This window comes from Cyprinus carpio, chromosome A7 (genome assembly GCF_018340385.1).
Source record: "Cyprinus carpio isolate SPL01 chromosome A7, ASM1834038v1, whole genome shotgun sequence".
Classification (NCBI taxonomy): Eukaryota; Metazoa; Chordata; class Actinopteri; order Cypriniformes; family Cyprinidae; genus Cyprinus; species Cyprinus carpio.
The window spans coordinates 17,912,641-17,928,899 of record NC_056578.1 but is presented as its reverse complement, the minus strand read 5'-3'; the positions used below and the strand labels follow the sequence as shown (position 1 = coordinate 17,928,899).

General features: G+C 38.5%; 1 protein-coding gene across 2 annotated transcripts in view; it reads right to left on the bottom strand.

Moving 5' to 3' along the window:
• LOC109113687 (ubiquitin carboxyl-terminal hydrolase MINDY-2-like) overlaps positions 1 to 16,259 on the bottom strand; it is a 25,149-nt gene extending 8,890 nt beyond the window's left edge. Inside the window, exons 1-7 of one of the 2 annotated variants that reach the window (XM_042760048.1) lie at positions 15,350 to 16,259; positions 14,111 to 14,168; positions 7,827 to 7,891; positions 3,270 to 3,428; positions 2,574 to 2,676; positions 1,421 to 1,563; positions 533 to 706 (exon numbers count right to left, since the gene is read on the bottom strand). In XM_042760048.1, coding sequence (XP_042615982.1) covers positions 533 to 706; positions 1,421 to 1,563; positions 2,574 to 2,676; positions 3,270 to 3,428; positions 7,827 to 7,891; positions 14,111 to 14,168; positions 15,350 to 16,171 — 1,524 coding nt within the window. In that variant the 5' untranslated portion in view covers positions 16,172 to 16,259. The remainder of the gene's footprint in view (positions 1 to 532; positions 707 to 1,420; positions 1,564 to 2,573; positions 2,677 to 3,269; positions 3,429 to 7,826; positions 7,892 to 14,110; positions 14,169 to 15,349) is intronic. The other variant, XM_042760049.1, reaches the window with a different exon arrangement.

Below are 16,259 nucleotides of genomic sequence, written 5' to 3'. Positions count from 1 at the left end.
ATTTTTGTAAGGGAACATGGAAACTCAGAGAGAATATTAAGGCAGATGTGTTGGTGGTGATGAAATTATTACTGACATTAAAACACGTTATCAACAGCGACTGATGTCTTTTTTTCGGACATAGTTGTCCATCAACTATGATCATTTGCAGTCAGCTGCAAACATAAGGTGAGGGCGGATACGGGAATGGTGCGTCACATGTGCTTAACCTACTGCCTACACCGTAAAATGCATTTTTAAAAAATTTATATATATGTTAATATTAATATAGAACAAAAGTCTTTTTTTTGTCTTTTTTTTTTGAGCAACTGGGATAGTGCCCTATGCAAACTGCGTACTCTGCATATAGGGAGAGGCAGTACTGTGTATATGAATTAAATTACAGTCACAACTCCATCCGACTGCATGAGCTTTAATCATAAAGGACCCACGTAAATGTTCTTTTACAGACGTCACCCTGAGAAACAACTACCATACTCTGTGTTTATAACTGAATGACACTGAGCACTTCTGAGAAGCTACTAGTCCTGACCTGATCGATCTGGTCTTGCTGACCACGGTACACAGTTTCCGGGTCAGAGGGTGGCCTCAGATGAAACTCTGAGTCGCAGAAGTTTCCATCTCCGTCGACATTATGCAGACTTTCCCAAACCACCTTCTCCTCAGTGAGAAACCCCTGATCCGTTACCAGCAGGTACAGCTGGGCCTGAGGAACACAAAGAGAGCATTTATAAAAACATGCAGCACAGCTCTCGTCCAACAACCTTTCAACACTCCCAGACCGGGCAGCAGTGGTGTCATGTTCTGAAGTGTGTACATGAGGATCATAGAAGAGTTTTATCTGTGGGTGAAGTGTGTCCTGCTGTTACAGAACAGCTCCCCTTCCTCCAGATAACAAACTTTACATTTACAGCCTCCCTGATTTAACTGCAGTTGAGGGTTACATAGAGAGTCAACATCCAAAACCATATTCCCAGTGTCTCCTACGTTCAGGGTGAATGTGAGAGTCGCTGAGAATCAAGGTTGTTATTATTATTATTACCAAATAATATTAAGATGATAAAAATAAAATCAGCTAATTTGTGGTGGTGTTATATGGGATGAAGACTAAAATGACTGCAATAACTAAATTTTACTGTACATCAGTTTACTTGCATGTGCTTTTTGTCAGACCTTGACCTTTCCAATATGCAAAATCATGGTAATCAGCAATAGCATCATCTCTGTACCCCATAATATCTATAGTCTTCTCAGTAGAATTTTAAAGTTCTCTTTTTAGCCACTGGGGGGCAGCAACATACAGCATCCCTCTATAGACAAGTGAACCAAATTTACTTTGCTTATTAGAGCGCTTATTCACAGCAGCACAGAGCCATCATTCTGCATCCAACATCTCAAATACACTTAAATTTCAACATGCCTTAAATTTGGTCATGGTGCTGAAGTGATTGTTCCTGAAGAAGACACACAGTTCTCCCTCTTCTACAGTAGAAGTGAGTTCACACAGGCCGTGGTATGTTAGCTGAGTCGCTGTGCTGTTCAGAAACTGCTCTGCCACAAAACCTGGGAAAGAAAGAGCCAGTGTGAGATGTCTCTGAAATACACAATACAATAGACACAAATGTTTGAATGTTAAAATCTTAATATCTGCCCTAGCTCTCCTTGGTGCATAGCAATGTTCGATTCGTAAACAAGTCAAGTTTGATCTTTTCAATGAATCTTGATTTAGTACACAAAACTGTTCTGAATGATTCATTCACGATGGTAGTCCACTGGAGGTAGCGATTATCAGTGAATAATGACTTGAATGTCAGTCTCTCTCACACAAAGCTATCATATGACTCCAGAAGACTTGCAACACTGCATGAGTCATACAGGCTAATTTTATTATACTTTTATGGTGTCTTTCTTTGAGGTGTTAAAGTCTAAGCCCCCATTCACTGTAACTTAAAATTACTCCAGACTGAAGATTGGAATTCATATAGGACTGGAACAACAATAAGGGTGAAAAAATGAAGAAAAAAATGTTTGGGTGAACTAATCCTTTCAACACACACTGTCTGAAACTTTATGACACACAAAAAACACACAGCCTGACAGAGACAGACTCACATACACTGGTACAGGGATAGACTGTGAGTGGCTGCCAGTCAGCCCAAGAGAGAGAAAAGACAAAGAAACAGACACAGAGAGCATGCATTCTGAAGACGCTTAGAGAAACGGCAAAAAAAGATGGCGAGGGAGATCTATTTAGACACAAATGCGGTGAGAGAGGGAGAGAACATTTCAGACAGCTAAAAAAACTGCGAAAAGGAGGGTGCTTAAATGACTCTGGTACACTCTAAAAGTTGTTTATTTGCATGATGCAACGGGGAAGACATCATTCAGAACATGGATTCATATTCACAAGGCATTAGAAGATCTAAATGCACAGAAGCCTGGCAAAGAGTGAACTCTAAACATTCTAAAAAAGTGAATTATGCTACATTTGAGCACTTGCCTTCTGGAAGAAGCAGTCTGCATGAATGTATGAAAGGAAAAGGAGAAGACCAATAAGAACCGTGAATACCCACCTTCCCCAGCCAGCTCGCTGTTGTCTGACTGCTTACAGCTGATTATCTTCTCTACCAACTGGTTATAGCTGCAGTTTCCCACTGCCTTGACTATATCAGCCATCTACAGACAGTGTGATAAAAATAAGAAAGTCAATATGCTGGTCAAAATATTAGCATGAATTTTAACTTCCACATGGGTGATTTCTTTTAGAAGAGGTGCAATTTTAATGTGTAAATGTATGTATTAATTTAATATTACTTGATGTAACAGAGTTAACCGCAGCATGGTTTTAACTTGATACGGCATTGTGAAACCATGGCGATAATTGTGCAGTACTAAAAAAAATAATGACTGGCAAACTCAATTAAATTGAAAAAAAAAAGTGTTTTGATCTGTAGCCCAGTGATGATACTAAGCAATTACTTCCAATTAATTTGATAAATTAGTGTATAAATATTTAAGAGTATGTATAATTGTATTAGTATTAAATGATTTTGATCTTTTTAAATTTTTAAGTAATTTTAATATGTAATTAATTTTTCTCTTTTACTAAAGCCACTTACTGCACAGTGCATATCATGTATTTGTGAAACTCTGTGTGTTACCACTGTAGAGTAAGATTTTGAAATTAAAGCACACAAATGATATCATGTGGTGACATCACGTTTCAGTGGAATTTGCTTTTCTAGAAGGATGTGAACCTGGATGCTGACCTGTGGGTCAACCAGCCATCCATGGTAGAGTGGGATATCCAGCAGGTCAAAGACAATGCACTCGGGTGTGTATTCGAATACCCGCACACCTGTGAACTTAACGTTTACATCCAGACCTGTCTGCAGTTTATGCAGCACAGCCATAGCATCACTCATATTCTAGAGAAGGAGAAAGCAAAGGAATACAAGAAAATAAGGGAACAGTAGCAATTTTTTCCAAAACAACACATGCACACATTTCTGTAAAATGTGACACCCAATTGTCTTACTGCTCTGAGCAGGAAAAATCTCATAACTCTAGACCAGCGACCAAACAGCTCTAAACACCAGAGGTCACCTCTTTTACTTCCTGTCTTTCAGTTTTGACCATAATGACCCTCCACTGACTCTCAAAAAAGCACAGCTGCAGGCTCACAACACAAGCCACTGCAAGGCTACAAACTCCAGTGCAGTTAAACAGATAAGAGTTTGAACATACGCGTGTATGTTCAGCATTTGATATTACATTCCAGACTCTATGATGATAATAATCTGTCCGGCTCTCACTTTTAAGTACTCACAGTATGACCATCTGTTAGTAGCTCACAAAATGAGTGTGTGTGGATTGAGTTGTTGGGATTAGAGCTTGTAACACGAATCAGCCATGTAACAACAACATTATATATCATAAAACATGAATCCCTGGAAACCAGTGAGATTATCTTTGCCCTGTTGTAGGAGGTTTCTCTCTCACTCTCTCTGCCCTGGCCATTATCCGTTGGTACAGGGGATTTCCTAGCACTTTCACTTAATTCAATCCCAATCACTTGTATCTAGAATTCTGGATTTAATTTGGATAAAAAGTATAAAATGGATCGTTCTAGTTCTGGAATCTGATTGGTCAATACAGTGTTCAGTGTTATTTTAGTATTGTTTATTTATATACTATTATAGTATTTAATAGTATTTTGAATGAGCTTTTTATATCTTCAGTTTTCATTTAATTTGAAGCTTTAGTAATTTTATGTGCAATTGTATTTATTTATTAAGGTTTTTTTATATTTATTCTATTTCTGCTTTAGTTTTAATCATTTTATTATTTCAACTTAATTTTTTTATTTAGTTGCCAGAGCAAAATTTCAAATTTGAATTTTTCACGTTTTTTTGTGTATCCAATATTTATATTTTATTTATTTCAGCTTTAAGTTAATTAAAACCATTTTAATAGTTTTAGTTAATAACACTGACCGGTTCCAGACAAATTTCTTTTCAAAGAAATAAGGCAGTTAAGTCCATTCTTAATTGTGAATTTAGCCAAAGGGGCAGCCACTTCTGTTACTTTATTTGACCGACGCTCATGCCATGTAACTTAAATGCTCAAGTTTTCAGATGACTTTTATTGCCATCATGCTTTAATCCCCTCCGATATATGGTGTGAAACACATTATCAGAACACATCAAGAGAACAAATTTGGTTTTGACTTCCATTCTAGACAGCTGTCAATCTTTGTCATAACCAAACTGTATTTAGCACTCGAAGACAACCGTATTGTGACACTGAGTGAGCACATCCTTCATCTCACCTTAACTCTGATCAGAATAACACCGGTCATCATCCTGCAGCTCAATACCATGTTTCCAAAACAACACCAGACACCTTCAGAAAACTCATGAGTCATGAGTCCCTGCTCTCCTGGAACACAGGCCTGGATGAATCAGTGCGGCACAGGCTGACCCGATGGCCAGTGGGTGGATGAGAGCATGTAGAACTGGCACCAGGGTCAGGTGAGCGTTAGAGGTTTGAAAGATCAGCTAAGACCCATCTACCAACAGCTCCCATTCAGTCCCGTTGAGCCTGGCACTGGTTCCAACCCCCACCCATGCCCTGCCTGTGTGTGGCCCGGCTCTGTCCCTGTGCCCCTGCCAGCGTTTCTGAACCACTCCACTGCCCTGACCCACTTTCTCCAGCTCTATTATACTCGCTCCAGTACAGTGATACTCACTGAGATGCTTATAAAAGCTTTAATACAATCAAAACATCTATTAGACTGGAAAACATCTGATAAACAGCCAAACCTAAGTGATGTTATTCTGCACTGTTTGCACAGGCTAAACGCACTAAGATCAACACACAGAGAGCAGACAGGCCCCACGATATTCTTCTGGATATTTGTGTGAGTGTGCATGCATGCCACTCTCTCACTCTCTCCTAGTGCCAAAAAGGCTCTTCACTAACAGTCACAGAGCCTGGCCGAAGACAGTCAGCTGACCTACAGTGTAGAGAGACAGCATTATTCAAGCATGAATGAAGCTCGGCTAAACTTGAAACAGTCTTGGCAATAAAAAAAAAAAACTGTTAAAGATAAGTTACATTATAAGAACCAAAACACAAGAACAAAGCAAAATCTCATACAGAAGAGAAGGAAGAGCAAGAAAGGAGCATGAATCCAGTCAGCCTCCACCTACTACAATAAACAAGAACACACATTGGGGAACATCAGAAGCACTGCTATCTTAACCCTCACATTCTCAATTTCACATTCAAAAATAGACTCGACTTTAAACTGCTTGGGAGTGAGATATTTCAAAATGAATAGATTATAATGGCAATTAAAAGACTCTCATATTAGCAATATTTTTGCTTTTATCAAAATGAATAGTGATTAAGACAAGAACAAATATCTGCCAATAAGCTCATGAAAAATCAACATAATGGAAAAACTCAACTAAGGGAGAAGAAGTTTTCATTCCTAATTGGCATTAGGGCTGAAACAATTAGTCGACATTATGGACAACGTCAAAAAAAAAAAAAAAAAAAAAAAAAAAGTCAACAGATATTTTTGCTGTCTAATAGTTGCTTTGGAGTGTAAACTCGGTCGAACCAGATGCTGCTGAGAGTGGCGTTTAGATTAATATGTAAATATGTACTGTGTGCTTTTTTCTTAATAACGAAGTAAACACACAACAAATATAAAAGAGGTGAGAAAACAGCAGTTAAAAAGCTTTTGATCTTGTTTGAACCAGCTCTGCAATTCGGATCTTCAGTCACGTCATGTTTATTTATATAGTGCAGATGGATTAAAAACAAGCAGCTTTACAGTATTTATTGAAAAAAAAAAAAAAAAGTATCCGTGTCGCTTTTAGTTAAAAATTACAACTTGATTTTCTGCTATAAAGCAGTTCTCCAGTGTAGCTAATGATAAAATCTTTTTATTAGTGAATGCAAATAAAAAAATAAAAAGCCCAAATCATATTACTACATTAAAGTGAGTTTGGTTTGCATAGATTAAAGCTTGATCTAGCATGACTGTTAAGGTCATCTGCTGGAATGCCACTCTCTCGTGAACTTGCGTACGACAGTTGGCGGACGCGAGAGATCACTGTTTATAAAGTTTTAAATATGGATATTTTTCTTGCACAACCGCATCGATTCACTTCAGAAGGCATTTATTAACCACCCAGAGCTGTGCGGAGTACTTTCTATGATGGATGGATGCACTTTATTGGACTTCAAAATCTCAACAGCCATTCACTGCCATTATAAAGCTTGGAAGAGCCAGGAAATTTTTTAATATAACTCCAATTGTATTCGTCTGAAAGAAGAAAGTCATTTAGACCTAGGATGGCTTGAGGGTGAGTAAACCATAGAGTAATTTTCATTTTTGGGTGAACTATCCCTTTAAGGATGTTTAGATATTTGTATTGGAAAACAAGACAAAAATACTGAGGAAGATTTGCAACAATGCAACATTTTATGCCATGACTTTATGAATTTAAGACTTTCTGCTCTTATTTAAGATGTTTTAGGGCCTTAATTTGTGGAAGGGTGAATGAAGACCTTTTTAAGACCCGCAGAAACCCTGATATGTTTTTTTTTCACTCTGTTGATTTGGGGGTGAAATATGCACCCAGTTTTGTTGTGGATAGGTTTTGTGGGGTACACTGTACCGGTATATATTCTACACAGGCTAATAAGGAGAAGGCTTCAACATCACTTCATTGGTCCCTGTCATGCGTCCCTACACACCATGCGAGAAGAAATGAGCCATCTCTTTGACCTTGCATGTCAAATTCTGTAGAGCGCACAACTCTATGAGAGGCTCATACTCTCTCTCAGTGCAACACAATGATATTTACTCCTGCCATTATATAAAGAGTTGGATCCAGACTGGAATGGACCAGTTCTCACAGTTCCTTTAATTCAATGGCAATTCCATGCTTTCTTGTCCTTATTTCCTGTTGGGATGGATGGGTGCTGATCTGGATGACTAAAGGCACTGTAATGCCACAGAGAATACCTGGTTGTTTAATGACAGAAAACCAAGCCATGCTTACTACAAGAACAAAAGGATGTTTTAAGAAGAGATGTGAGAAAGATATCTGTCTGTCTAAATGTCTACATGTGTCATGGCTAATGTTTTCTCCTCTGTCAGAGCCTTAGGCCTCACCTTCCCCTTCTCATTCTCAGTGTTAATACTACACCATCCCACAAACACACAGAGAGCTATGTAAACAAACGGGCTATCTTCAATAGACTCGTGTTCTGTGAGTCACCAGCAAAACTGCTGTTGCTTTTACCTGCTCATAGTTCAGCCGCTGAGCCTCCGAGATCTCTTTTGGCTTTGCTTCAAGGATATAGTCTCCTGTTGCAAAGGAGCAAAAGAAAGAAAGAAAAAGGAGGGTTAGGGAAAACATTTGAGAGACAGTGCACTTATGAAAAACACATGCTTACAGGAGACATCAGTGTCCTCTTCACTCCGTTGTAATTAACAAACTGTCTACATATGCCAGTAAACCAAAAGCAGTAGATATTTACAACACCGATCTTTCTGTATTTACAGCTTTAGCGGGAATGTAAGTCAATACAGTGACTGAAGACTACCTGTTTTAGTTAAAGTTATGTTGTTGAGCTACAGTCTTCATCTTTCTTTCCAAATACATGACACAGTGTGTAATTAAATATTCAAACAGAGATCAATTAAAGACTGATTAACATTTATACATGCCAGACGAAGCCGAGCTATGATCACATTATGTAGAATTGTCAGTCTGACTTCACACAAAAAACAAAACAAAAAAAACTACAATTTCAATAATACTAGAGCTGTTACATAACATTTTAATTAGATCTGCTGTCCAATGTCAATTGTGTAGGTATTTATGTGTTTCAGAGTGATGCAAAGCAGTGTTCTTTTATTTTAGTAGTATTAAGTAGTATTTTTTTTTATTTAGTGATAAGTTATCATTATTTTCTAGCCATGTTGATTCATAGTCACAAAATTTAATCCAAATTGTGCAGACCTACGAACACGCACAGCAAACATGAATTGCTTTTTTAAATCATATTTCTTCCTTGCATTTGTGCATAACATACATAACATTTTGTATATTGTTATTTCCTTTTTTATTATTATTATTATCTGTCTTGTCTTGTCACTGTCATTCTGCTTGTGCTGTGGAAGCTTCTGTCACCAAAACAAATTCCTTGTATGTGTAAACATACATGGCAATAAAGCTCTTTCTGATTCTGATTTATCAGAAAAATCGCAATTAGATTTTTCCCCAAATCGTGCAGCCCTCTAAGAAACTGAACTCAAAACAACAAGTTTCAGAATTCATTTCAATATTTAGTTTGACCTCTATGCAAGTTTACCATTGTCCTCCTTTTATTGTCCTGTCTAAACTAAATCTGCAGATCAGTGAAGGGGGCTGGAGCAGAGACAGGGGGCATCGATGACTGCTGGCAGACATGAAATATCTGACCCTGGGGTTTGCTCTAATACTGAACCACCTGTCATCCTCCTCATTAACATTCTGAACACACATACATCTCTAGGTACAGGAGCACTGCTCCATTAAATCAAGGCCAAATCACAGTAAATAAACCACTTCATTACAGAGCAGTGTACTGCTATTGATTCATTCCCACATACCTGTCACTTTTCAAAGCTTTCCAGTGACTTGTCATTGTACTAATAATTTAGTGACACTGAATTATATGTTCACACCTGCCACAGTTCAAGACAAACGAGTTTAGAATGGCAGAGGAAGCCTAGATGTTTCTGCTCTGACAAAACACAAACGTGTGAGAGAGAAGCGTGAAGCTCGGCGGTTTTATTTTCAACCCACTCCCTCAGACTCCTGCTTCCTCTGATTGGTGCCAAGAATGCATCCCAGCACAGGCAGGTTCATTTCAGCCACTTTTACTTATTTCTGCTCAGCAAAAACCCTTCATCTCTATTTCAGTTCCTCTCCAGCTGATCTCTTCCTCGGTCAAACTCTTTGTCTCTCCCATTGTTATCAGAAACCCATTAAAAAGATTCTGCAATTGCTCTGACTGTTTCACAAACTGCTTTATTGCATATTCACTTTATTACATCAAAATGTTAAGGAATAGTTGAAGATTCTGTCATCATCATCGACTCCTGTCGCTCCAAACCAGTGTGACTTTATTCCTTCTGTGGAATACAAATAAGAATTGTTTGGTTGCACTTTTGCAAGCCGGCACAAAGATGAGATTTTTAAGCTTAAAACAATTACTATAATAAATCATAAAAGTGGTCTATAAGAATGCATGTGTTTTATTCCAAGTCAGTATATGTATTACTGAAGACTTTTAAAGAGCAGGTCATATAGGTTTTCGAAAAATATCTATTTTGCAGTTTGTGACGTAGCTATCCTTCAATGTTAACAGTCTGCAAAGTAGTTAATCAAAAAAGTGCATGATAAATAAAGATATTGTCTCTCAAAAGAAAGAGTCGACTCTGAACCGCCTTAACGAATCATCATATTTTCGAATCTTTTGCCTGTTACCTATATACGTCACAAGGTAACACATTTGCATAATCCCCGCCTGCCCTCGAAATATGAACACTCTGCCCACAAACACTTCCGCTAATTAGTGTGTTTACAACAGGTTGAGAAGATGCTGTGTTTTCATTGGGCATTCAAACACAGTTCCCACATGCACCTCAAATAAGTTAATACTAATAATGAATGCAATAAAACTGCTGTCACATCACATAAAGTACCACATGCAAAGTTCAAACTTACCACTGAGAAACGTCCTAATCAATTCGTGCTTGCGATAGAATTTCCGGTTGAGCGACTGCATCTGTATCATCCTCGAACTTGGGCTCGAATTGATAAAGTAATATTGATAACATTTTTGTAAACTTATAGCATCTTTGTTTATAAGTAACCCTCCAGAGCAAAAAACCTTATTATGGAAATGGGCGTTTCGTTTCCGACACGTATTGTATATGAAAAGACCAATCACAACAGACTTGGCCAGCTGACCAATCAGAGCAGAGTAGGCTTATGGAAGGGAGGGGTTTACAGACCTTACACTCAGAACTGCTTTGAACAAATCGTTTCGAAATCATTGAAAAATTATTATTTTATATTAAATGTATATTCTGAGAAAATTACAATGTTTTCAGGTTTGATGCATTTAAACCTGTTGTAGGGGACTCCAACACAATATTAGGACATTTTTAAATACCATATGACCTGCTCTTTAATGAAAAATGAAAACTTTGATTTGGGTCTTTTTGTCTCACAAAGTTAACATCTGAAGATTTGGAATGTAACACAAAAGATTCCAACTTTTATTACACTTTTATGGTGATTGTCCATTCGTTTTGAATCTGGAAAGTCTCAGTCTCCGTTCACAGTAATTGCATGAAAAAGAGCAACCAGTGAAATTCTTTAAAAATGCTTCTTACAGGTTCAGAACAATAAAGATTTAGGATTTTAAGACAAAACAAAACTTACAATTTGATTCTGCAATTGATGAACAATTTATTCAGGCAACCAAAAACATTTAATGACACAAATCAGCCATTAGGCTCTGGTCAAATTGTTTTGATGCTAATAAAACTTTTTACACTTCTGTACAGATTTATTGCATCAAACTTTGATCAGGCCTTTAGTGTTAAATAACTGCTTGGGCTACTTGGATACATACTATAGCGTTCCACAGTGACTGAAATGCATGTCTTGATCAACTCAGAAAAAAACTGGGCTGTTGTCAAGAGTTTGTTCATGGGCCACTGACTTTGCCTGGAAATTAAACACTAAAAGTGCTGTAAAGTATAGCAGAGAGAGAGAGCGAGATAGATGCTGTCTAATGGAGTTAAACAGCTTACTGCACCTAGGGAAGAGAAAAGCAATTTAGAGATGCCTGTGTAGCTAACCATGGATGTCTCATAGAGCATAAGTGAGCAAATGTGAATATACGCTGCTGAATAAATGCAGCTCAAAGCTATGATGGGAGTACCTCAGAAGAAACATTCAGAAGGTCAAACGAGCAACAATAAATGTAAAAAGTGCCCAGCTGGCACACTCTTCATCTGTCCCGGTTTGTATCCAGGGGATTTCGGTGTCCTATATGTCAGGCATGCTTTAGATCACATGGATGGACGTCCTTACAAACAGCTCAGCAATAAGAGGAATACTTCAGAGTGGTCTCTAGGCAGACAGCTGGGAATGGGGTGTGCTGAATGGCCTCAAGCATGTTCAGTGTAGTCAAGTTTTCCAGGCCAAACTGAGTTACTGCAAGATACAGGAGGTAATGTTTCCCACCTGAAGCTGCTGTACCCTTGTCACTTCTATCTTATTACACATTATGCCCTCCCAGTTTATTGCATGTTCAGTAATCATTTTATATCCAGTAAATATAATAATAATATATTCTACAGCGTTACTGGATATAAAATGATTAAATTTCAATTAATTCCTGGCTGAGTACTGAAGGGATGACCAGTAATAAAAATAATGATGGTAGAGCAGCAGCAACAAAAACACTGACAACATCAACAACAACAATACTCCTTCCTACTTGTCTCTCAGCTGATCCGATACAAATATATTCTATAATCTTTGGTCAAATGACTTGTTATATCTCAATATTCATCGGGTCTGAACAGAGCTGGGGAAAAAAGATTTTAAATATAATGCTTCAGTTGCTTGGAATAATCTATAAAAAAAATTTAAACTGACCATACTTCCATCTTTAAAAGAGTTCAAGGTAATTTTAACAGATTCTTTGCTTTATCCCCTGGTAAAATGTTGTTTTGATGTAAATTTTTTATATTTTATGTTAACTGTTGCTGCCCTCTTGGCCAGGGCAAAGAGATTTGAATCTCAACCTGGTTAAATAAAGGAAATTAATGAATTTTGTGTAATTTTATGCATTACATATAATATATAAACATATTAAAAATTAAATAACACGATTAAGCTTTCCAAACTTTTAAGTACCACGACTTAGGTGCCCTTGAGCAAGGCACTGAACCCCAACTGCTCCCCGGGCGCCGCAGCATAAATGGCTGCCCACTGCTCCGGGTGTGTGTTCACAGTGTGTGTGTGTTCACTGCTCTGTGTGTGTGCACTTCGGATGGGTTAAATGCAGAGCACAAATTCTGAGTATGGGTCACCATACTTGGCCACTTTATATAACTTTAATGCGATATCAGAGCATATATACATATAATGAAAGTTGTATAATATAACCACCTGCCATACAAAAACACATGCTTGATAAATGCTCTCATTCTGAGTAGAAAAAATGATGAATAACTGAAAATATACACTACAGTGACCACACCCATGTGAGGAATGACATCTCGAGACCACATGCTCTGCGGTCACAACCACTGCACTTTATGAGCATGAACAAGGCACGAGCTTGCAAAGTTCATAAAGTCTGTACTTTCCAGGAAGATTCCAAACAAAACACAGTCTGAATCCAGTATTGGACATTTTAGAAATCGCATGTGGTGTTCCACTTTGGATAAAAGCATCTCCTAAATGTGTTAAGAGAAACCACTGCACTCTGAATAACACATCCAGAGCTGATCTCTATATACATCTCATACTTGACATTTCTGTAGTGTGTGCGGCAAAATAAAACTGCTTACAGTTACAACACTCATCTCAAGGTGTCACAATATTCAAATCCAATCAAATGCTCTCAGGTAGTGACTAACTTTTATTATAGCCTTCAGCAGTTGGTGTACTTTCTTCGTGGCAGATAGGCTACAACATTTTTTTTGAAATTTTCAAGCTGCTTTTAAATTCCATCAGTGGTATTTAGGCCTAGTAGACAAATGCTTTTAAACTGTTAAAAAACATTTTAAATGAGTTAAAAAACATTAATGCAATGTGAGAAACTGCGGACCAGGCAACTGTCAGACTGCAGTAATGCAACACTTCAGTGTAGCAGGTCAACATGCCACAGTGGAAATAGGGATCTGGATTCTGTGACGTTACAAGAGGACGAGCCCCTGGGTATTTCCCTGATCTGGTGCTGTCCATCACCATTCTGAAAACATATCACATTTTCAGGTTCTCCAATGTTTATCAGGCTGTTTATCAAACTCACGAGAGTCTAAACTTGATTTACAGAGTGACTTCTTCTCAAACACTTTGTGAAGCCACAGAGAAGCTCAGATTTTTCATGTAGAGGTACATGCAGAAAATGTCTAACCAGAGAGTGTATATTGAAATTACACTACACAATCCTATAATTAGGATGACATGACTAGCTTTACATGGTTCTTACTGTAATTTGATGCCCTATAGTGGATAAATTTAAACTTTTCTTTTTGGGAACGAACTAGCAATTAGTGACTTGAAACTGCGGGGAGAAGTAGCCGAGCATAGCGTTCCCATTATGGTGCTGTCAGTGAATCCACCATACTTTCTGTGCATCTCTGCCTTTCTTATTAGCTTTTCAAATAAATAAAACCTGAAACATTTACCCTGATTTCTACAGAACCCTTCACTGAAAGGATATTGTGTCAAATCAACAATGCCATGTAAAGAACCCACATTTATAATGCAAATAAAACGCTCACCTAGATATTCCATCAGCTGCTCTGCTGTTATTATCTCCATCATTGGTGGCAGCTTGACCTGTGCCAGAACCAGAGAAAAATCATTTTAAAACTAGTTTAAAAGACAAATTGCCTATGGCCATATATGAGACCTCTTTTCCTACTGCAATGATGTTATGTAATACACATACATAAGGGTTATGGTGTAAATAGGCTGCTGTATCAGCATAAACGCACTAGATCCAAAATAAAAACTAAACAAAACAATAACCATCGTAAAAAACATTCTGAGCGTGGCTATCATCTCCAGAAGATGGCAGTGGCTTTTAAAGCACTCAAAGCTGAAAAACATAGTGCCTCTTTTTTCAAGATGAAAGACTGAGCACTGAAATAGCACCTCATGTGCCTGCCAACTCACGCTCAAAGCCAATAATTAAATGTCATCTTTATAATGCAAATGAGTCCAGCACTGAAAGCCAGAAGTTATTGGTGTGCCTGTAAAATGACTGTTTCGAACCAAACCAAAATACTGGTATGGCTCTACAAAACACATGTCGAAGGGGATGTTATTTAAAAATATGGACAGAGAAAGAAAGAGAGAGAGAGCTGAAAGTGAAGACAGAATCCAAACAGAATTTCAAGTCAAACCCAATTAACTCACTAGTTTCCACTGTCCAAATATTATTACAAAACATAAGAGGAAAAAGATGTATTTCAGTACTAATCACATTTTACGTCTCCACATTTTTACAATTTGTTTATGCAATTACGGACCACAGTTGCACATTAAGTAAGTCACATTCACAGAAACAACTAGTGCGAAACAACTGTGTGACTTTTGAGAAATGATTAAAAAAAATGCATGCATGAAGATTCTTTACTAAAAGTTGCATTTTGTTTCATCACTCAAGCTTCTTGTTTAAAAAATTTTTTCATCTGCAGAAGTTGAACTTCTTTTAACTGGGGTAATCACATGCATACAGTCCCATAACATCACTACATAAAGCAAATCTATTATTACATCATTTTAATTAAATATCTCAGAGGTGCTGTTCATGATCAATGTCTTAAAGCGCCTTTATTAATGGCAGAGACAACTGATGTATCGTGACTAGTGCACTTACTAAGTAGACAAACACAATACAAAAAAAAAAAAGTTTCAAAGGACAATTGGAGCACCTGGCAAACCACAGAATTTGCACATCTATAATTTGGGTGGTATTGTGAGCTGTCAAACGAGCAGACTCTCATCTTATTTACCTTCCATGACAATAGCAGGACATTCATAATAGCCAGCAGCGGACACGGCCCGTTCTCGTTCTGTGTGATGATAGGCGTGTTTTCCTCCTTCCACTTTATCCACTTGATGTGGTACAACGACTGACCGGTCACCCTGTCTTTAGGACAGGGGATTTTCGTTCCATCAGCCCCGTATTCACTCTGAATCGTCAAAGCCAGCCCCTTGTCCTCCAGCCCTTCGCTGTTGAGGTCTGAACTCGGGCAGGAGTTGAGGTTGGAGAAGGACTCCAGTGAATCAAAGCTGCGGGACTCTCCTGCGATGCTGGGCTCACTCCCGCTCGGAGGACCCTCGGACACGGTGTGATCGTTTGAATTCGAGCTCGCGGATTTTGCTTTGTCCGAACACAAATAAGCAGACTTGGCCAGCTTCGTCGCTTCTAGAGTCCCTCCATCCAAACCGTGCGCGTGCACATTATTGGCGTCGGGTTGCTCTCCCGTGAGGCTGTTTACTAACTTTGAGGTGCCACCCTCCGTATTCCCAGCAGCGGTCATCGACGGTTCGTATCCCATCCCGTTACTCAGCTGATCCGCTGCACCGGGCGACGGTGTCTCTGGTAAAACGTTCGGTTGTCCGCTTTTGCTTACTGTCTCAGCAGCATCTGATGTCTGTGTGCAGGGTGTAGCATTAGCACCGCTAGCACTTGCACAAGTACTCAGAGTCGCTCTCTTCTCGCAGACATCTTTCATTCCGCCCACTGTTTTGATATCCGAGGGTTCTGCGGGGACAGCGGGGCACAGGACACTTCCTCCCGCGTCTCGATGAGGGTTTGCATCCTTCTCCATTTCGTTGAACGCATCGACGACAACCTTTAACTAGATGGCAAGCTCCAGTCTCAGCTCCGAAAACGCCATGACATCTCCACCTCTGACG